The sequence below is a fragment of the Pholis gunnellus genome, assembly GCF_910591455.1.
Source record: "Pholis gunnellus genome assembly, chromosome: 7".
Classification (NCBI taxonomy): domain Eukaryota; kingdom Metazoa; phylum Chordata; class Actinopteri; order Perciformes; family Pholidae; genus Pholis; species Pholis gunnellus.
Window position 1 is genome coordinate 11,512,885 of NC_136533.1, and position 19,838 is coordinate 11,532,722.

The 19,838-nt window shown below is 39.2% G+C and overlaps 5 protein-coding genes across 6 annotated transcripts; 4 read left to right on the forward strand and 1 right to left on the reverse strand.

Moving 5' to 3' along the window:
- The first annotated feature begins 253 nt into the window (after nt 1–253).
- Nucleotides 254–3,420, forward strand: lrrc61 (leucine rich repeat containing 61). The gene is made up of 9 exons (XM_079163815.1): nt 254–402; nt 1,337–1,432; nt 1,510–1,656; nt 1,772–1,832; nt 2,025–2,110; nt 2,196–2,261; nt 2,349–2,417; nt 2,609–2,734; nt 2,850–3,420. The coding sequence occupies exons 1-9, from the start codon at nt 375–377 to the stop codon at nt 2,954–2,956; spliced, it is 786 nt and encodes a 261-aa protein (XP_079019941.1). The 5' UTR covers nt 254–374; the 3' UTR covers nt 2,957–3,420.
- A 581-nt stretch (nt 3,421–4,001) lies between these two features.
- Nucleotides 4,002–8,697, forward strand: idh3a (isocitrate dehydrogenase (NAD(+)) 3 catalytic subunit alpha). 2 transcript variants are annotated; one of them, XM_079162500.1, is made up of 12 exons: nt 4,002–4,082; nt 4,313–4,378; nt 5,021–5,083; nt 5,226–5,309; nt 5,504–5,618; nt 5,796–5,983; nt 6,253–6,386; nt 6,483–6,585; nt 6,715–6,779; nt 6,929–7,013; nt 7,702–7,854; nt 7,943–8,697. In XM_079162500.1, exons 1-12 carry the CDS (start codon nt 4,056–4,058, stop codon nt 8,024–8,026), a joined length of 1,167 nt encoding a protein of 388 aa, XP_079018626.1. In that variant the 5' UTR covers nt 4,002–4,055; the 3' UTR covers nt 8,027–8,697. The 2 variants fall into 2 exon arrangements, with proteins under 2 accessions (XP_079018626.1, XP_079018627.1); XM_079162501.1 differs by lacking the exon at nt 4,313–4,378 and having other exon boundaries at nt 4,006–4,082.
- A 1,834-nt stretch (nt 8,698–10,531) lies between these two features.
- Nucleotides 10,532–14,333, forward strand: dnaja (DnaJ heat shock protein family (Hsp40) member A). The gene is made up of 8 exons (XM_079162996.1): nt 10,532–10,669; nt 11,059–11,199; nt 12,393–12,567; nt 12,664–12,768; nt 12,863–13,090; nt 13,176–13,406; nt 13,508–13,608; nt 13,692–14,333. The coding sequence occupies exons 2-8, from the start codon at nt 11,068–11,070 to the stop codon at nt 13,902–13,904; spliced, it is 1,185 nt and encodes a 394-aa protein (XP_079019122.1). The 5' UTR covers nt 10,532–10,669; nt 11,059–11,067; the 3' UTR covers nt 13,905–14,333.
- rps27l (ribosomal protein S27 like) lies at nt 14,332–15,867 on the reverse strand. Its single transcript, XM_079162997.1, has 4 exons — nt 15,764–15,867; nt 15,012–15,120; nt 14,717–14,827; nt 14,332–14,589 (listed from the first exon to the last, which is right to left on the reverse strand). Exons 1-4 carry the CDS (start codon nt 15,767–15,769, stop codon nt 14,561–14,563), a joined length of 255 nt encoding a protein of 84 aa, XP_079019123.1. The 5' UTR covers nt 15,770–15,867; the 3' UTR covers nt 14,332–14,560.
- Nucleotides 15,868–16,446: 579 nt separating this feature from the next.
- LOC306699086 (ras-related protein Rab-8B) lies at nt 16,447–19,767 on the forward strand. Its single transcript, XM_079163590.1, has 8 exons — nt 16,447–16,618; nt 17,203–17,263; nt 17,358–17,418; nt 17,502–17,579; nt 17,721–17,810; nt 17,913–17,978; nt 18,074–18,124; nt 18,694–19,767. The coding sequence occupies exons 1-8, from the start codon at nt 16,495–16,497 to the stop codon at nt 18,784–18,786; spliced, it is 624 nt and encodes a 207-aa protein (XP_079019716.1). The 5' UTR covers nt 16,447–16,494; the 3' UTR covers nt 18,787–19,767.
- Nucleotides 19,768–19,838: the final 71 nt, after the last annotated feature.

The following is a 19,838-nucleotide window of genomic DNA, read 5'->3' on the forward strand; positions in this document are numbered from 1 at the left end:
GCTGTGTATACAAAGAAAAACTTTGAATTGCCACGAACCTGTTGCACAGACACAACATCTAACAAATACTGCAACAATGTTCCCCAGCCACGTCCTCGTCCTCCCTCTAACACACAACGTATCGCCTCCGTTTCATTGCTGGACTGCAGAGACTTGAGGTCCGTGCAATCCACCTGCGTGCTAATATTGCAGCACACAGCAGTAGCTACAGTGAGCGTTGTCCTGACTGCACCCCAGGACAGATGCCAGTTTCACATTCCTACCCCCCCCCCAAAAAAACAACAACAACCACAGCCTTGTCTTTCCATTGCGTTGATTAAAACCGTCGCTTTTTATTGCGACAAGTAGCTTTCAAAGTAGCAAAGTTGCCCGCGATGGACTCTAAGCGCGATAAAGACCAAGGTAAGTTGTGAGGGATAGCTTGTTGCTACGTCGCTATGCTAGCCGCTAGCTAGCTGCGGCTTCAGCTAAACATGTAGCTAACAACGCATCGTTCGTCGCATAACATTGTACGTGTGTCATCATCAGAGGAAATATGAACAGTTACCATTTCATGAACTAACCCACCCACTCTCATCCTCATGCAATCACAAAGGCGATAGCCAAGATACAGCTACTAACATGAGCTAACAACATGTACTGGTGTCGAGCTAAGCTAAACACCGTCACCTATATTTATTTCTGCGTGTGTTGATGAGTTTCAACATATGTTGGATGGCCCTGCTCCAAAACAACACTGTGTCCTCCTTTTCCAGTCTGATAGTACTTTAATTTGCATATTAAATAAATTCATAAACCTGATGTAAATCTGAATATATAACGGGATGAAATGTAAAATAAAATGACCCCAGCATGATTTTTATTTATGGTCCACCTGTCAGGGAGTGTTTGGTTTGTTCAGGCTCATGAAAGAGTCATGTGGAGTTAGTGTTCGGGACTGATTCTGCCTGAGGAAATTAAACCAAATATAACTTCCTCGGCGGTTATTCATGCGTGGGAAGGTCGAGCTAATACCATCACAGACAACACACACAAACAGCATATCTGCCTGTTTGTGTCCCGTCATCTCCAGACCTGACAGAGGAAAAGCTCAGCGTGCGGCCAGATAATGAAATCCATGGTCTACTTGAACTGGTATTTGCTTTTTTAGAGAAGGATTGCACGCGTTGTTGTTTGAGTGTTCCACCTTAAACAGAGCAGACCACAATGCTTCCAGCATTCTGCTTTTTGCAGCGCTGACTCACAACTAAGGACCCTGGGATTGCGTTGCATATATAAGAACAGAAACGTGAATGTGGTTTCTTACGCTGCAGTCTTATTTCTCCGATTCTTTCAGATGCAGACTGTGAGAAGATAACTGCTGTGCTGCTCAAGTCACGCACAGGAGAATTTGATTTGGAGTCAATACTGTTCCTCAAATTGAGAGGTCTAGGTAAGATTGAATTAATATCTACTAAAGCCTTTAAAAAATGCGTTATTATTGTTTATGATAAGTTGCATGTCTTACAGGAATCCACGACCTTGGATGCATTGGGGAGTGTATGAGTTTAGAGAAACTGGACCTCTCTGGAAATAACATCTCAAGTTTAGCTCCTCTAGCATCTCTTCGGCTTCTTTCTGTACTCGGCTTGTCTGCCAACAGGATTTCCAATTTAGGTAAGATTTCAGGAGCGACATGTTCTTTAGTTCCATGCTGTATGTTCCCTTATCGTGGAAATCTCTGTCATGAATTATAATCTTTATTGCAATCGTATTGCTTTTGTGCTTTCAGAGCCACTGCGCAGTTGTGAAAGTTTACAGCACTTAAACCTGGCTGGTAATATCATATCCAGGTATCGCAATATGACCAAATGCTTACCCTCATTGTGAATATGTCACTAATTACAAGTTATTGTATACAAACAATGTAATGTGTCATTGCTGTTAAACATAATATTTTGCTACCAGTAATTATATTTTGAAGTACAACATCCTGAATTGGTTGTGTAAAAGTCCTCTCTCATCGGTTCTGTTTGCTTCAACAGCATTGAGAGCCTACACTGCCTTCAGCCTTTGAGGAAGCTCGAAAATATACGTCTTAAAGACAACACCTACAATTATACTAATCCAGGTAAATTTTTTTTGTGAATTTATTTGAAAACAACCCCGTGAATGAAATATCTTGATACTCACAATGGCTTTCTCTGTGTGCACAGTGTGCAGGAACTCATCATATAGAAATATAGTTCTTGAGATGTTCCCCAACATCAAAGTGCTGGATGGTAAGATGTTTCTTTTCTTTTAGTCTCTTGCACAACGTTAACTCCTAGACTCTGTTACATTTTTTTAAATCTGTTTCTAAACTGTAGGTGAAAGAGTGGTCGGACGTGGGAGTGAGTTGTACCAGTTATGCAAGGACATTGATGATACCATCAAAGGTCTGTGGGTTAATTAGTGTGTGACTGGCAACTTATTATCACACTCCATTCGTCAGTCTAAGTTCAGTTGTTGAACGAAGTATTTATCTTGCATACACAATTGTCCAATGTCTGTGATGCAGTTGAAATTGTAAAAGTTTTAATATTCCAAGTAAAAGATTACTGAACTGTTTCTTTCTGTGAATATCCAGCTGGTTTATACAAGAATGGACAGCTTGTTGAACATCCAGATTGCAAACCATGGGTGGAGGATAATTACTGGGAGATAAAAAGATCAAATAATGCCATTATTGAAGAAGCCTACAAACAGTTTAACGGTAAGAGGTTCTCTGCAGAGCAATTCTTTAAAAAGAAAAGTGTTGCATTTGATCTACAGTAACCAGTCAACTCAACTAAATATAATCCTTTCCCTACATTCATTTTTCTCTCCAGATGTACTTCATGAATGCAGACTCCTCAACAACAGAGCCACTCATGTCATTTCGCAAACTGAAAGATCTATGAGCCTGAAGAAGCAGCCAAAGCAGTATGCTATCTGAGTTGGGCTATTTTAGACACATTTGTGTGCAAGTTTTAGTTGTATTATGATATTCCATGGCTAATGTACTGTAGGTTTTTCAAATTACTAAGCTGCATCCAAATGCTTGATAAGTACCATTGCCAGACACATGCTTTGTGTTGCAGTGTGAGGCATTTGTTGAAATTCTATCTCATCCTATGCATTATGTATCGAAGGATACATGTAAGTGGTTTGAAAACCTTTATCCATACTGACACCCCTCAGTTTGGTTCAAAAGATGTCCTTACTTGCACAGTGTGCATTTTGTACCATGTTGTAGCCCGCATTTATGCTGAGAGATTTGCTGCTTACGATTTTCTATAGGTTTTACGTAATTAAGAGCTTTCTTCCATTTTGCATTGCTGGATAATTTTGGGAGTACATGTCTCCCATGCTGTATGCTTTCTTTGTGAGGTGAACTTTTTGCAAAAGTGGATGATTGTTTCAGCTGTTTCTACTTGTTTTATATCATAAAGTTTATTATGTGTGGAACCACCTTGTGGCAAATACAATTGCTTCACATCTCTTTTTACTCATACTGGTACTGTGCGTGCGTACATAGTAGACATTGTTTGCACATCCACTGCAAAAGAAAACGCGTACGTGGACTCTGAGAAGCGGTCCAGTGGCGCCACTTGGTGGTGCAAAGATGTCTGTGCGGCAATTCTAGTCGCAGTCCATCCATTATTCAGACCAGCAATCAGTCGTTAGCCCGTTTATGATCACAAGTACGCTTTTTCCTCTCATAAGCTCACATTTGAGAGGAAATAATTTCCCTAAATGTCATTGCTAATCCGGGAAGATATCCAGAATAAGAGCATGAGGGATTCCTGTCTTTAAAGTTGCATTAAGTGTAGAATCAGTCAGTATAATAGAATAAATTAAAAGAGTGTATAACTTAACATTGCATCCATGAAATAATTTAAATTGTCATGCATCGTGACGTTAACTAATGCTGAGATTTATTTAATAAGGGTTGATTTCGGGAGGAAATAGTCCCGAGCGGACATCCGCTTTGTGTTGCGGTGAGCTTGACAAGCTGCTGCTGACTCTGCTGCATCGACCTTGGCTAGTTGAAGATGGCAGGGACGGCGTGGAGGTCAGCGGTATGTACCGGCGGGAAATATGTAAATAGTATTTTAGGTATCGCATCAAACTCACGACATTGTGTTTAGATGAATCCAGTGACGCTAAACCTGCAGGCATACCAGATACTAACGTAACCTACCCATGCAACTAGCTATAGCTACATGTCTTATTTTGTCATGCATTGTTGTAAAAGTTAGTTTGTAGCTGATTGCTCAACAGATGTCAATGAAATGTCCCTCATCTACAGATTCTTAACCTACTAAAACAGTGGGGTTTGTCGCTCAATGGCAAGGATAAAATCAAGGCTCAGGAAGTAAGTTCAGCACTATGGTTCAGCATATAACGTTACGCATTCAAACGTGGACTATCCTTCCTGCGTTTGGAAAAAGCTCTCTGCGCCTTTGCTACTGCATGTCTACACTTTCTGCAATTCAGCTATAGCGTTGAGCTACGATAACATATGTAAGCTAATTCACTGTAAACCGTCAGCTGTGTTTCAAAGCTAAAGGTGTTGGCTATTAGTGATCTGCATTGCCCTCTTGAGGTGATGGTGTTTATCAACAGCAAAGGTGAATTGCATATTAAGTCACTTATACTGAGCAATACAACATAAAATTGCCTTTTCGATACAATGAAGATGCTAATCAAAGAACTAACATCTCCGAATGGGATCGAGTCTCCTCTTCCAGGACGTCCTTTGCAAATTTCTCCCAAGTCATGCTTATCTAGACATTCATGGCTTGTGTTTCATGTAATTGTACTGCTTGTCATGTTCAGATATGTGTGCACAACAGTGATTATGTACCTTTCGGTCAAAAAGAGTGCAGTACAGAGGAATAGTTATCCAGATCAAGTTGTCTTGTAACATAAGTGTACAATTCTTGGGTATTCTGTTCTTTGTTGGGGGTTGTGTTTAATTTTGCCTTTACAAACCGTGGACATTTTTGATTGTCAGGTGTCACGAGTGGTTGGAGCTTTGAAGACAGAGACTCCACAACCCAGGACGTTCACGCGTGGAGTATGTATCTTTCCTCTAATGCTACACAAAAAAATCTTGGAAGTTCTTTGATGTAACCTTTTGCTTGTATTAAACTGTGACTCTAATGTGGGTAATTATTCTTATATCATTGCATGTTATGCGTCTTTGTTCTGCCTCGCAGATTCAAACTGTTACTTTAATCCCTGGGGATGGAATTGGTCCGGAGATCTCCACTGCTGTCATGAAGATATTTGAAGTAGCTGAAGTTAGTACTGGCTGCCGAACATCATTGTTCACCGGGAACAATAAACAGCAAAAGGATTATTTTTAGGTTGCGATAGATAACACTGTATTTGCATTACTCCAGCACTAATACTGAAGAGACAAATCAGATAAATAATTAAAGTCTTGAAAAAGCCGCATAATGTGAACTAATCTAGTGATTTTTTTTTTATCTAGGCACCTATTCAGTGGGAGGAGAGAAATGTTACAGCCGTCCAAGGACCTGGTGGCAAGTGGATGATCCCTCTTGATGCCAAAGAATCGATGGACAGGAACAAAATTGGCCTAAAAGGTAACCTGTTTAATCGGCTTATAATTACTTAAAGAATAAAATAACTTTATCCTTTGTGTTGAAAAGAGGTTTAAAAATACGTGACTGATACTTTACTGTTCATTACAAACATGACACATTGGTTTAGATCTTTTCCCTGTTCTAGTACATAATATTGAATTGCTTAACAATCTACAGGTCCTTTGAAGACGCCAATAGCTGCTGGCCATCCCTCTATGAACCTCCTGCTGAGGAAAACCTTTGACCTCTATGCCAATGTGCGCCCCTGTGTGTCCATTGAGGGCTACAAGACCCCCTACACGGATGTGAACCTGGTCACCATCAGGGAGAACACTGAGGGAGAATACAGTGGGATTGAACATGTGGTGAGACCCTTTAACAGCACATCACTTGTTTAGTTGTTGCATTGTTTACAGTTTATTTTTCATACATTACATTGTTCTTTTGACATTTCCTCACTGAATTAACTTAATGTTTTGATCTATTAAATGAAATAAGCCTTTGTCTTCTTTTGTGAAGATACCTTTTGATATTAAGGAATTGAACCGTTAGCATTTTGTCTTTGAAATAACTCAAACACTAGTTATACTTTACATATTCTACCTGAATGTCTCTTGGATTTGTATTTTTTCAGATTGTTGATGGGGTTGTACAGAGTATTAAGCTCATAACAGAGCAAGCCAGCCAACGCATCGCAGAGTATGCTTTTGAATATGCCAAAAATAATCAGAGGGCCAGTGTTACTGCTGTTCATAAGGCCAATATTATGTAAGTTGTATTCAGTACAAATTACTTCAAGTAATTTGTCATTTTAAAGCTGTTTGCTCAAATGTAATGGTTGTCCTCTGTTGACGTTTCTTATAGGCGCATGTCTGATGGCCTTTTCCTACGAAAATGCAGAGAGGCTGCTGAAAAGCACAAAGATGTGAAATTCAATGAGATGTATTTGGATACTGTTTGCCTTAATGTAAGTCCCAATAGCTTTAGTTATGAATTGGTTTTGTGTGTATAGTGTTTAAGATGGATATAAAGAAATATTTAGTTGGAAGTTTTGCTTATTAATTGATAGTTGCATGGTTTATACATGTTCTTATAGATGGTACAGAATCCTACAGCGTTTGATGTATTAGTGATGCCGAATTTGTATGGAGACATCTTGAGGTAAGTAAATCTCTTACATAGTGCACTTGTTGTACTAATAAGTAATATTTTCTCCATTATTTTTGTTCCTCAATGAAATGGACCACAAAGCACGTCTTCACAAACTAAGAATACATCTAAAAGTTAACTGTGTGTGTTTACCATTACAGTGATCTTTGTGCTGGACTAATTGGAGGTCTTGGAGTGACTCCTAGTGGAAACATTGGCGCGAATGGTGTTGCCATATTTGAGTCGGTATGTTCTTTTTATTCCGATTTGTCAGACAGTGATGCCACATCCTGGCAAATATACTCATGTGCGAGACAAAAAAACATAACTGTAGGGCACAGAGGAGGTCTGCACACAGTTCCAAATGGCTCCAAATGGTAAATGTCTCTTTCTCTTGTTATGACCTGCAAAGATCTTCATCAGGCAAACGTGAAAGAGTAAACAAGGCTCCTTTGTAGAGTTCGCAATCAACCCACATCACTATCACCTGCTGGTCTGGAAACGGCAGGGGAAGAAAATATATATATATATATATATATATATATTTGTGCTACCTTCTTATCAAATGACCACCAGGTGTTTTTCAGGTTCTGTTATATTTAACATTGTATTCTATACACCATATATATATTTTTGGTTTTTCTATGTTTATAAGTACTCTATCGCCACCTTGTGGTATATGTTGTTTGAGGACCAGCAGGTGATAGTGATCTGGGTTGATTGCTACCTTGACAAGAGAGGCCTGTTTTCTCTCTCACATTTACCTGCGGAGGATGATACAGATTTAAATGTACAAGAGAAATAAACCATTTGGAGTGTGCAGACCTCCTTTTGTGCCCCAGAGTTAGCTAATCACATCAATGTTTCTTCATGTTTCTTATCTTTTCATAAATCTCAACCATGATGATACATTGTGATTCATTTCTCCTGTCAGGTTCATGGAACTGCCCCAGACATAGCAGGAAAAGACATGGCAAACCCCACCGCCTTGCTGCTCAGTGCAGTCATGATGCTGCGGCACATGGGCCTGCATGGCCACGCCAAGACGATTGAGACTGCCTGCTTTGATGTCATTCGAGACAAAAAGGTAAACTACTTTTCCGGAAAGAAAGAAATGCCATTTTGGTTGTATGTTTTCATTTTGATTTATTATGATTGTATCATCCGTCTTCAAGGTTCTAACCAAAGACCTGGGAGGAAACTCCAAGTGCTCAGAATTCACAGAAGCAATATGTCAACGAGTGAGAGATCTGGTTTAATAAGACCACAAGTTATTTGTTAGGGTCACTTTATGTCATGTCAAGTTGTACCTGCACATACTGCACATTTTAATCCATGATATGTATTTAAAAAAAATACTCTGGGATTAGAAATTCCAAATATTTCATTATTCTTGTTGCACTACTATTCTTGTTCTCTTGAGCAACAGTTACTGTATATGTGATATGCATTTTATTCCTGAACTGTTTAATCTGTGGTGGATATTGTCTATTTGACTACATTTCAACTATTTTATGTAATTAACACTGCTATTTTGGCTTAAAAGATGTAATCTGTAAAACCCTTAAATTATGTTTGTGGATATATTTCACATTGATTTATGAAAAAAAATCTGGATTAAAGCTTTAATGATTTAAACATAGTAAGTTAACGGTTATAGTAATCTCTATTATGAAACTTCATGTGAAACTGATTTTCTTGCTGCAACTATAATGAATGTATAAAGAAAAAATATTACAATGACATTAGAAATGCTAAACTTTTTATTCTTGTGGGAAAATGACTTGTGGGTATCATAAACCATCTCAGCTGCTATGATGATGACTCCTGTGTGATTAGATTCCTGGTGGAAGTTATGTCCATGTCAAGTTTTTATCCAAATTGGTATCAACGATCTACTGAATACCACATGTTTACAAAAACTACAGAGTAAGATCCCATCATACAAGTGACTGGTATGATTTCAAAGCAGTACAACTGTATTGTTTACCAGAAACTAGGAATGAATAAGAAATATGTCTGCCTAAGAGAATAAATTAAATATGGTTCCTGTATTATTTATGCATTTTGAACATAAGCCACAGAGATAATTAAATTCCATGCATGCCCACAAGATTGATGAGATATGCGACGTGATTTTAATACCAACAGTAATTTCTGAGGAACATGAGCCGACTCTTGATAGAGGCTCTATGACCTTGTGGTACATCTCAAACACAACAGGAAGATGGAGTTTCATTGTGGGATCTGAAACCAAACAATATAATGAGCAACAGTTTGCTGCAATCCTTAAAATTGCATAAAGAATAATCTATTTAGTACACAGCATTCTCTATTGATCCATGTTCTGCCAAATTGACCCACCCCGTAAAGGGTTTATTCACAAAGATACAGTTATATCACGTGACGTCACATGTGGTATCATTTTTCATTATCTGGATAATAAGGCATCACCTTCAGTGCTAAAAGCATTGACAAGAACCTCCTCTTGTCCCCAATGAGCATGGCATTGCTGATGATGGCTCCTCTTTCACTGCTTCCTCTATGGGAACAGCTGTGATAATCGGCTCTGAATGAAGAGAGAGACAGGGCACCCTGACATTACATGACTCCTAACAAGGATAATAGATCAGTATGTTCTATCCATAACAACGTGGACTCAAGTGTGGGTAATGCACAGAATGTGAGCTAGTGACCCAAAATGAGCAATTTTCTTACAATAGCTTAATTTGCTCAATTTTTCTTCTTCTCCTTTTCTTCTCCATGGACAAGAAACCCTATTCCTCTATCTTCCCCAGATCTCCAGAATGCAGCCTTCCGTCTTCATCCAAAGCTTCTCTTATTTTGTCTTCCATATTGAGGAAACCCATGAAAATGTTACTTCCCCAAAAGCAAATTTTGCCTGTCTCGGAGTATGTTGACCATTTTGTACTGAAAAGCCAGACCCCTTACCACAGCATTATCAGAGAAAATAGTTATTTCTATTTTATATTCACAACATTTTCTCTTGCATTTAAGTATTCTGTTTGGTGGGTCATTTAATTCCCAGATTGTCTTACATTGGATAAGAATTATTTAAAAAAACTCCAGTTTCATAATTTTCCTTTTGCATACACTTCTGATTGGCTTCCAGACCGACTGACATCGCCCATGTCACCACTTTTTTTTTTCACATATCCACACTCGCTGATTGTTTTATTTTCTCCATCATCTTCTCCATGTGGGATGTAGGACAAACTTCTAGCAAAGTTGTCAGGCTTCCCTACAACAAGTTAAGTACAAAATAAGCTTAAAAACACATTCTAATTCGGTCAATCATTTTTTTCAAAACTACATATTCAACTCATCTCTTAAATTTCTTTGCATGTTAGTATTATTTAAAAGAACAAAGCAGGGAGATCTGGGGGAAAACTAGTAATTGTACCCACAGTATAGCTTTACCATATTGCTTTTTTACTTTTAAGTAAAAATCACTTATTTGATCGCTTTAGTTATTGCAGGTTCATTATTAATACAACAAAATATATACATTCTAATGTATTTGGCCCAACTTCATCAGCTACAACACAAAGTGATGCACATTAATGCATCAATAATCCAGTTATGTAAAGGATCTGAGTAGTCTCTCTCTCCCCCTTCTCTCTCTCTCTCTCTCCCCCTCTCTCCCTCCCTCCCTCTCTCTCCCTCTTCCTCCCTCTCCCTCTCTCTCTCTCTCTCTCTCTCTCTCTCTCTCTCTCTCTCTCTCTCTCTCTCTGTCTCTCTCTCTCGGGTCCAACGACACTTCCGGCGGCCCCTCTTCTCACAGCCCTCCAGAAAGTTCTGCACGGTAGAGCCTTTATAAGAACCAGCCATCTTCCGTCACCAGTCTCAGCGAAAGCTAGGATATTAATATCAACTGGCAAGTGAGTACACGCGACTGTGATTGGAAACAGCTATTTAGCTATACGGCTAATGAATGCTAACGGTTTCATTCAAGCTTTAACACAACGTAGGCTCTTAACTAACGTTATATGTTTTCAATGAATTTACGTTAAACCACACGTGCTGCTGCCAGTGGCTATAACGTTTCCTCACGTTATCTGTAAGCGTAACGTTACGCAACCGTGTTCTGTCCATCAGTTACCATTATAATTTGTTACCATTTTAGCGCACGTCCTGGCTACTATGGACTTTGTGGATGTGTATTCACGTTGTTAGCTGACGTTGATTTTAGGTTTTTACTACATGTGGCTAACTGTTACGTTGACGGTAGCATTGGATCTATATGCTAATGTGTATATTTTGGTCTTAGGTTGTCACCATGGTGCACGAAACCGGCTACTACGATCTATTGGGTGTCAATCCCAAAGCCTCACAAGATGACCTTAAAAAAGCGTACAGGAAACTCGCATTGAAATATCACCCCGACAAGAACCCCGATGAGGGAGAGAAGGTAAGTTAGCGCTAGTTACATAAAGCTAACGTGAGGGTGTCGCCCTTTCTAATTTTAAACTTCTCGCCTTGTTGAATTACCCCCCCTTGGAACTTTCTGGAATGGTCTCACAGCAAGTACAGGACGCCGGGTGCAATGCATCAGACAAGAAGTCAAGAAGCTGTGACATTAAAATATAATGAAGTGGCTCTTTACTGTCATTGTAGACAATATGTTAACACTCTAATATCAGTGATCGGTTCGGATTAATTACACAGTTTTATCGTTATCGGCCAATATTCTGTAAAATATGATTTTCTAGTCGCCGATCTCTGATAATGTTGCAATGTAACTAATCCGTGTTAAAATGTTCGACGGTTCCGTTCGGTTCCATTATGATGCGTTCAGGCTCTGCTCAGTGCAAATGAGTATTGGGCGAAGGTACAACTATAACGTTATCGTGATGTGTTCACATGTAATCTCGTAAATTGTAGTTTTAGTAAGAAACTTGAGTAAATCCAGTTGTATGAAGGAGATGTTTTCACAGCAATATAAAATGGATATTAGAGATGAATTATGAGCTGTTTATGCCAGCTCTAAGCAGTTTATAATGAATCATTAAAATTACAATATTTGTTTTAATCCATAAAAATGCAATCTATTATTTCCTTATTTGATCTGTGTGTTTTTATGAAAGAAAAAACTAAAGTAAAAAAAAGAACTGGTGAATGGGTCATGTAGTGGAGGGTAGGGTGAAGGCGAGTTTGAAGAGGTGGGTTTTGAGGGCTTGTTTGAATGATGATGGGGAGGGCGTTCCAGAGGGGGGGTGCAGCAGCTGAGAAGGCCCTGTCACCCCAGGTCCGGTGCTTGGTCCTGATCATCTTCAGAGCGTTTGCACCGGCGGACCTGAGGTAACTGGTTGGGGCGTAGAGGGGGAGAACCTTCCAGACCAGCTGCTGTGATCAAACAACAATATGGATCGACAAAAAACATGATCAGGGATCTGTGAAAGTGTTGTTTGATCCCTTTTTTTCCTTTTGTGCTGATCCAATTCATGACTCTCATCCGTGATACGATCCGTACCGTGAGTTTTATGATCCGTTGCACCACTAAATATCAGTCATTGTCAGACAGAATAGTCGAGAGATTCATTATTTATGAAGACTTCAGATGCAGTCTTGTTATCAAAAAGTGCTTTCTTTTTATCACCACAGTTCAAGCTTATATCTCAAGCATATGAGGTGCTGTCAAACCCAGAGAAACGAGACCTGTATGACCAAGGAGGAGAGCAAGCGATCAAAGAGGGAGGCATGAGTGGAGGAACTTCCCCAATGGACATGTTCAACATGTTCTTTGGAGGTGGAGGAAGGATGCAGAGAGAAAGAAGAGGTAGGATTTAAGTAATCTAGCAGCAGACCGCTTACATATTCAAATACCCACGGCTTGCACAACTGTTTACCTTGCATATATGTGCCTTTCCTGTAGGGAAGAATGTTGTCCATCAGCTTAGTGTTACACTGGAGGAGATGTACAAAGGCAGCTCCAGGAAGCTTGGACTTCAAAAGAGTGTAATTTGTGAAAAATGTGAAGGTACGTAGTGTTGTTTTCTACGTTTTTAATCGCATATTCAATGTAAATGTCTGGGTTTTTTTTGTTCAATAAATGTCATTCTGTTTTGATACAGGTTATGGTGGTAAGAAAGGTGCCATGGAGAAGTGCTCAACTTGCAAAGGAAGAGGAGTACAAGTGAAGGTGCAACAGATTGGACCGGGCATGATCCAGCAGATCCAAAGCATGTGTGCAGACTGCCAGGGACAGGGCGAGAAATTTAACTCTAAAGACCGCTGCAAGAACTGCAATGGACGCAAAGTAGAACGCAAGAAGAAAGTTCTTGAAGTTCACATTGATAAAGGTATGTTATCTCCCCCTATCGGAGATACTCATGTTTTCTATCGTAGTGTAAATATGTGTAAACTGAAGATTAATGTTCTGTGCAGGTATGAGAGACGGTCAGAAAATTACATTCACTGGAGAAGGCGACCAGGAACCTGGATTGGAGCCTGGGGACGTGATCATTGTTCTGGATCAGAAGGAGAACCCTGTGTTCCAGAGAAAAGTCAATGATCTGACAATGAAGATGAACATCAAACTTGCCGAGGCTCTGTGTGGTTTCAAGAAGACCATTCAAACATTAGATGACCGAATGCTCATCATCACCTCACAGCCAGGTAATTGATGAAGATTCGCTGGTCTCCAGTGCTGCCTTGTCTAGTAGAACGTATTTGTAATTAAAATGTCATTAACAAATGTTTTTTTTTTTTATCAACAGGTGAAGTAATCAAGCACAGTGACGTGAAATGTGTTCAGAATGAGGGCATGCCAATTTACAAGGAACCTTTTGAGAAGGGGCAGCTTTTCATTAAGTTCCAGGTAAGGTACACTGAACACAAAACAAATCGCTTTCCTAGGTTGTAGAGAACTTTCTTTTAAGCTCATTGTAATTCACCCTGCAGGTGGATTTCCCAGAGACGGGCTGGCTTCCAGAGCATCTCATGTTCCAGCTGGAAAGACTGCTTCCTCCCAGGGAGGAAGTGATGATTACCGACGACATGGAGGACGTGCAACTCTGTGAGGTGGATGTGCGGACACAACAGAGAAGCGCCAGTGGGGAAGCTTATGAGGAAGATGAGGGTCCCAGAAGTGGAGTGCAATGTCAGACGCAGTAATCGTAAAACAACAATGTGTTGTAGAGCATGTGGGTTTCTGTTGTTTTGGATTCTTTTCTTTTTTGTGAACATGCTTTTAAAGTTGTTTTTCACAGAGTAATATAATGCAAATAAGTAACATTAGGTTTAAAATGGCTGCCAAAGCTGTTTTTTGAGCAACGCTCCTGGTATATATGCAAGTGGAGTACTCATTGTACGTTTCATTTGTGCTCCCCAAGTTATCAAAACTGTATTTTGGCTCACCGTCCAGTATGTTCGGTATTTACGATCCATGTCTTTTTATATCTGTGTGCGTTTCCTAAGAAATCAATGGCACATATATTTTCAGAAGCCCAACGGACTACTTCTATGCTTTCTGTGAAGGTAATTTCAATCTTGACAAACTGTTTTTGTTTATTTCTCAATAAAAGTCCCAGAATGCTTCAACTTTTATAACAGATTTCTTTATTGCCTAAATGAGATTTTATTTTTAACCATCTTGCATTTAAAAAATGTTTGCTATGCTAGATTATAAATTCATCACAAAAGTTGGACATCTGTACAGTGACAGAACCTGCCATCAGTGAATGCACAACTTTATTGTAATCAATGTAAAAACAAGAGATTCATCAACAGCACGGCTTAATTACAGACATGATTAAGTGTGCAATCCCTTTTTAGTGTTGCTTCCTCCTGAAAGAGCAACCTGTAAAGCAAAAATCAAAATGAGTGAGGCAGCCTTCTACTTACAAGATATATATATATATATATATACACACACATCTATAAAGGGAATTTATCCAACAATGATTAAATGTCTTAGGATGTTTTACCCTCAGTCAGCCTGGCCTTTCCTCCGCTTGACTGGCACAACACTGTTGCACATCCCACACAGAGTACCACCGTTTGAGCATGGCTGAACACTGTGGTGATCTTATAGCAGCCTGCAAAGAAACAGTAAACTGTCAAACAATAGGGCAAATATATATCATGAATAATGTGGCCTAAAAACATGGACAAATCACTGCAAAACACACAACTGTAGTGATGAGTCAATGTGTGACTTGCACACAATAACAGCATTTATTGTTTGTATCACACGTCCAGGAGAACTTGAATCTAGTGTACCTGGGCACTTCACGTCCATAAAATAGGAGTTAGGACTCTGGACGAGTCTTTTCTTTTTATGTTGTCTTCTCTCAAGTTCAATTGAAGGATGGAGGAGGTCTCTGGCAAGCTACAGAGAAAACACATTTCATAGATGACATTTAATTTGACATATTTTAGTAAGTTGACCGTAGTCAAATAAGTAAAACAGCGTTATCTTTCCATTGCTTATGAACGGTTTTATAACAACGCTACTCCTGTGTAACACAATGTAATGTCACGTGTTTGTTTTAATCTAGTTTAGTATGACAAATCACGGCAAATAAATCCAGATGTTAGCTAGCTAACGTTTACCATGGACGTTGGCAGTAACGAAAACTAACGCTAAAGTTTTTCAAATAACTTAGTTAATTTGCCTTTGTATAATACATCCAGTGCGACTAACCACCTTGTATAAAAGAAACTACACGTTATTGTTACAGACTGTTTCTTGGCCCGATATTACTCCACAACAGGGTCTATCGCAGAACGTTTCAAACGTCTGATACTGTTGCGTTCCAGCAAGTAGACGCCGCCCGTGCCACACAGGGCTAACGTTAGCTAACTTTAACTACACGTGCTGCTGCTGCTACATATCGACACAACACAACTTCCGAGGCTTCACACCGCGAACACAACCGGCGTGGGAAGTCGACAAGATGCATTGACAGTTGACATCACAGTATATTAACTCAAACAAAATAAATGACCACGAAAAAAACAGTTTAACTTACAGGCATGTTCACAGTGCTAGGCTCGCTGTCCTACGCATACGTAAGCTGGTGGAAGAGAAAGAAGAGCCGAGCAGTTCCTGGAACTGTTGTTGCCAGACCCTGCGATATCCCTGGATATTGTTAACAGGATATGTTAAAATGCACGAGCATGTCCTTCATGCAATTTTGTTAAAACAAAATAATTCTTAGGAAATAGAAATGGTTTGGCGAGGAACCGATTGCAATCTTGCATTTTGAACATTTTGGGCGTTTTCTCATCAACTAGTTACTAAAATTAAAAAATAAAATCTGGAAACCTGCATTCTGTGTTTATATTTGTTGCAGTTGATAAAACAGCAGATGTGTTTATGTGGGACTTTATTGAAATCGTCATATATATATATATAGCGAACGTTGGACCACTAAGAAACACATTATATTTATATTATATTTATATAAATTTATCAAAAAGCTGAAAAATTCAGGGACGAATTCGACCAACGATGTTAGTATTTCGCCCATTCATACAAAACAGTGATTGTTAAAAAGAAAAAGAATGCATGTACAGTTAGTCCTCTCCCCTTATCCCTTTAAACTACATAGACCATGATGCAAAGCAGAAAGTGACGACACCCTCCTCGGCACCGGGTCGGCTGCCAGTCTACCACAGACAGCTGAGGATTTCCAGACGGGGGACCCCGGCTCAATACGGCCTATTATTAGCGAAACGTCGGAGTCTACGGTGTGTTTAAATGGCGAAAACGTACGATTACTTATTCAAGCTGTTGCTCATCGGAGACAGCGGAGTCGGCAAGACATGTCTGCTGTTCAGATTCAGCGAGGACTCCTTCAACACCACCTTCATATCCACAATAGGTGATTATACGCTGCTGCCGCCCCAAAAGATACATCTGACATAATGCATGCCCTTATCAACCGATGCTTTACAGCATTGCACACGTGGTGGTCAATATTTAGGACTATTCATATTTTCTTCTATTACACAGACCCATATTCGTTAAAGCGACAGTAACTGCATAGGAGCAAGACAATGGGAGAGACTCATTATAATGATCACCTGTCCTTGATGGCTTATAGGCACCAGATATTAAATATGGAATGAAATCAAAAACTAGTCATGATGTTTGACCTTTGGACACCTTATTAAAAGACGAGGCCTTCGTTGTTCCATTCAGACTTGTTAAAATATTATGTCCTCCATTAAGCTCTACAGTACACTGCAGCAGCTAGTTGTCCTGTGACATTGAATGATGTCATCCTACGACTTGACATATGATTAACAGTCCATTCAAAGGTTATTGTTCACAAAGGGAAGATGTGTATTGCAGAAGTGCCTGGTTTGTGTTGCATCTTAGGCACGATGAGCAAAAAATGTTTTATAATTGCATGTCAATGCAGTAAACATCAGCCTCTGTCTGTGCCTGTTTATTCAAATGCAGGAATAGACTTCAAAATCAGAACAATCGAGCTGGATGGAAAGAGAGTCAAACTTCAAATTTGGTAAGTGTTATTTGAGAAAATCTTCTTTTTATTTTCCTTTTTTTTTTAAATCTGAGTGTGACACCAATTTCCTCAATGAATTTGATGTTTGTAGGGACACTGCAGGGCAGGAGAGGTTTCGCACCATCACCACCGCCTACTACAGAGGAGCAATGGTATGTTGGCACTTCCTCCCTCTGGGTTTATCTTACATATCAAAGGAATTATTGTTTATGAGGAGGACTGTTTTTCTTCACAGGGCATTATGTTGGTCTATGACATCAGCAATGAGAAGTCTTTCGAAAACATAAAAAACTGGATTAGAAATATTGAAGAGGTGAGCACTGAATTGAAACTAGTATTAGTAGTTGAACTGTTATTTTTCTTCATAAAATTACTTAATATTTGGTTGTACTTGCTGTCTGATATTGTGCCAACATAAGCACAACTTTGCATAATGAGTCTTTTTAACTCCCAGCATGCCTCGTCTGATGTGGAGAAGATGGTACTGGGTAACAAATGTGACATGGCTGACAGGAGACAGGTGTCCAAAGACAGAGGTGAAAAAGTGAGTTTCTGCAGCCGGTCATTATTAAGAAGTAGTCCCAAAAAAATTGAAATGCTGTGCAGGCTGAGTGACACGCTAACTTTGTAATTTTATCTCACTTAGCTGGCTATTGATTATGGAGTTAAGTTCTTGGAAACAAGTGCAAAGTCTAGCCTAAATGTAGAAGAGGTAAGCTGATTTTTTATTTTACCCTGAAAGAACCATCTAACATGGCTAATAAATATGTACATTTAATATATCTCGTTTTTTATTTGTCATTCCAGGCCTTTTATAACATGGGAAGAGACATATTACATAACCTGAGCTCAAAGACAGTAAGTGATTAAGATATTTTAATGATACATTCCACTGGGTATGATGGGGATTTTACAGATTCATATTTATTCACTGGAATCTCTTGAAACAGTCTTCTTACTATTTAGCCGCCATTTTTTCAGATAAGAGGAGCTGATAAAAATGATGATATGCTCATCTAGGTTGCTTTCAATGATCCTTCACGCAGCAGATATGCTTCGTAAGCAGTAGCGAGTGCTTGTATTTCGCCTCTCAGGCTACAAAGAGGCCACTGATAGGTGGATGTTTGTACCTGGACTGTGCTCTTTGTTGTAAAGACGCTTATACAACACTTTTGTTAAAGTATGAGCTCTCTATAAATGAAAACCAAATATTTGAATCAACGTTAGTATATTAATAGTACTGCAATAAAACATAACATTTCTATATGTTTGTAAGCCTGATAACCAGTTTCATAATAATGTTTATTTGCTCGATTAATATGAATATAATGCAGGAACTAAACCTACAACCTTGACAGGTGCTACACTTACTGTGAAGGCCTACTTTATTTATAACATTTCTCCACTATCACATCTTTTCTTGATAGACTGACAACAATGCCGGAGGATCAGGCAAACCGGTCAAGATCACAGAGAAAAAGTCGAAGAGGATAAAATTCTTCAAGTGTTCACTCCTCTAGGCTGCTCGCCTCTGTAGTGTTCACGGCTCTCGAGCGTGACTTTGCTGTTTCTGGCTCCAACCTTCCGGGCGTCCCCCCAGCAGCGACAGCAGTGGTAATATTCAGAGTTCCTTACTGCCAGCTGAAGCTCACAGGTTCACGAGTGGTTGGGACGCCATCCTGATCTGCTGCTGACCAGAAGAGGATCAATAAGGAATGAGGCCTGATACTGTATATCCTGTCATGCAAAAGACCTGTGCGTGATCCTCAGAATTGATTTGTAGCTGGCCCTGCAGAGTCTGCTCACAGGAGGCAGTGATTCTGTTGGCATTTATAATACCTCTGTTGGATGTCCTGAAAATAGACTTTATTTAATATGATGAAGTTCCACATAGTTGTCTTATAAATGTGGGGGAAAAAAATGGAAAATGCAGATTCTTTCATAAATTGTAGCATTGTTTTATAAACACTATCTATTATCATATTTACCATGATGATGCTGTCAGATGAACATTACACGTCTCAGCATTGATTGTACTTGTCTGTGTAAATTCATGTATGCTAATATGCCTACGGTGTCCTGTTGCACTGGCATTTCTATTTGTTCATGCGTGCCTCGAAGGAGTCACAATATTGTGATAGGAAAGACAAAAATATGTATGAATATAACCTACTGTCTTTTTCAGGAAACCTTCATTTAAACAGGTTTCTGTGTCAAAACTAAACTGTGAGAGGTAGTTTGTTTCTTAGGAGCTGTACCTAACTACATATTGTTATGCGATTGTCAGTATTTGCATGAAAGCTATAGGGTTACCTCTGAGTGGAACATTATTAAGCACATTTTACAGTATCTGAAAATAATATGTTTACAGACAGTATTTGAAAGTGTAAATCATATTTGAATTAATGTTTTTGATGTTTATGTAGTGTCATGTTTTTGGCACAACTACCTGATTGTGTGTATACTTTATTTTCACCCTAAAATGTAGACATCCAACATGAAAACACAATGACTGAGAGAAGCTGTAATGTGAATGATTTTGAGTTACTGTATGTTAAACCAATGAAAGACA

Coding starts and splice junctions, on each gene's coding strand:
- dnaja (XM_079162996.1), top strand. CDS start 11,068: ATGGTGCACGAAACCGGCTACTACGATCTATTGGGTGTCAATCCCAAA. Junction 12,568..12,663: donor GATGCAGAGAGAAAGAAGAG/GTAGGATTTAAG, acceptor CCTTTCCTGTAG/GGAAGAATGTTGTCCATCAG. Junction 13,091..13,175: donor TGAAGTTCACATTGATAAAG/GTATGTTATCTC, acceptor TGTTCTGTGCAG/GTATGAGAGACGGTCAGAAA.
- lrrc61 (XM_079163815.1), top strand. CDS start 375: ATGGACTCTAAGCGCGATAAAGACCAAG. Junction 1,433..1,509: donor CCTCAAATTGAGAGGTCTAG/GTAAGATTGAAT, acceptor CATGTCTTACAG/GAATCCACGACCTTGGATGC. Junction 1,657..1,771: donor CAACAGGATTTCCAATTTAG/GTAAGATTTCAG, acceptor TTGTGCTTTCAG/AGCCACTGCGCAGTTGTGAA.
- LOC306699086 (XM_079163590.1), top strand. CDS start 16,495: ATGGCGAAAACGTACGATTACTTATTCAAGCTGTTGCTCATCGGAGAC. Junction 17,580..17,720: donor GGATTAGAAATATTGAAGAG/GTGAGCACTGAA, acceptor TTTAACTCCCAG/CATGCCTCGTCTGATGTGGA. Junction 18,125..18,693: donor ATAACCTGAGCTCAAAGACA/GTAAGTGATTAA, acceptor TTTTCTTGATAG/ACTGACAACAATGCCGGAGG.
- idh3a (XM_079162500.1), top strand. CDS start 4,056: ATGGCAGGGACGGCGTGGAGGTCAGCG. Junction 5,310..5,503: donor AGATATTTGAAGTAGCTGAA/GTTAGTACTGGC, acceptor TTTTTTATCTAG/GCACCTATTCAGTGGGAGGA. Junction 6,586..6,714: donor TGGATACTGTTTGCCTTAAT/GTAAGTCCCAAT, acceptor ATGTTCTTATAG/ATGGTACAGAATCCTACAGC.
- rps27l (XM_079162997.1), bottom strand. Junction 14,828..15,011: donor TATGGACGTGAAGTGCCCAG/GTACACTAGATT, acceptor GTTTCTTTGCAG/GCTGCTATAAGATCACCACA. Junction 14,590..14,716: donor AAAGGCCAGGCTGACTGAGG/GTAAAACATCCT, acceptor TTTGCTTTACAG/GTTGCTCTTTCAGGAGGAAG.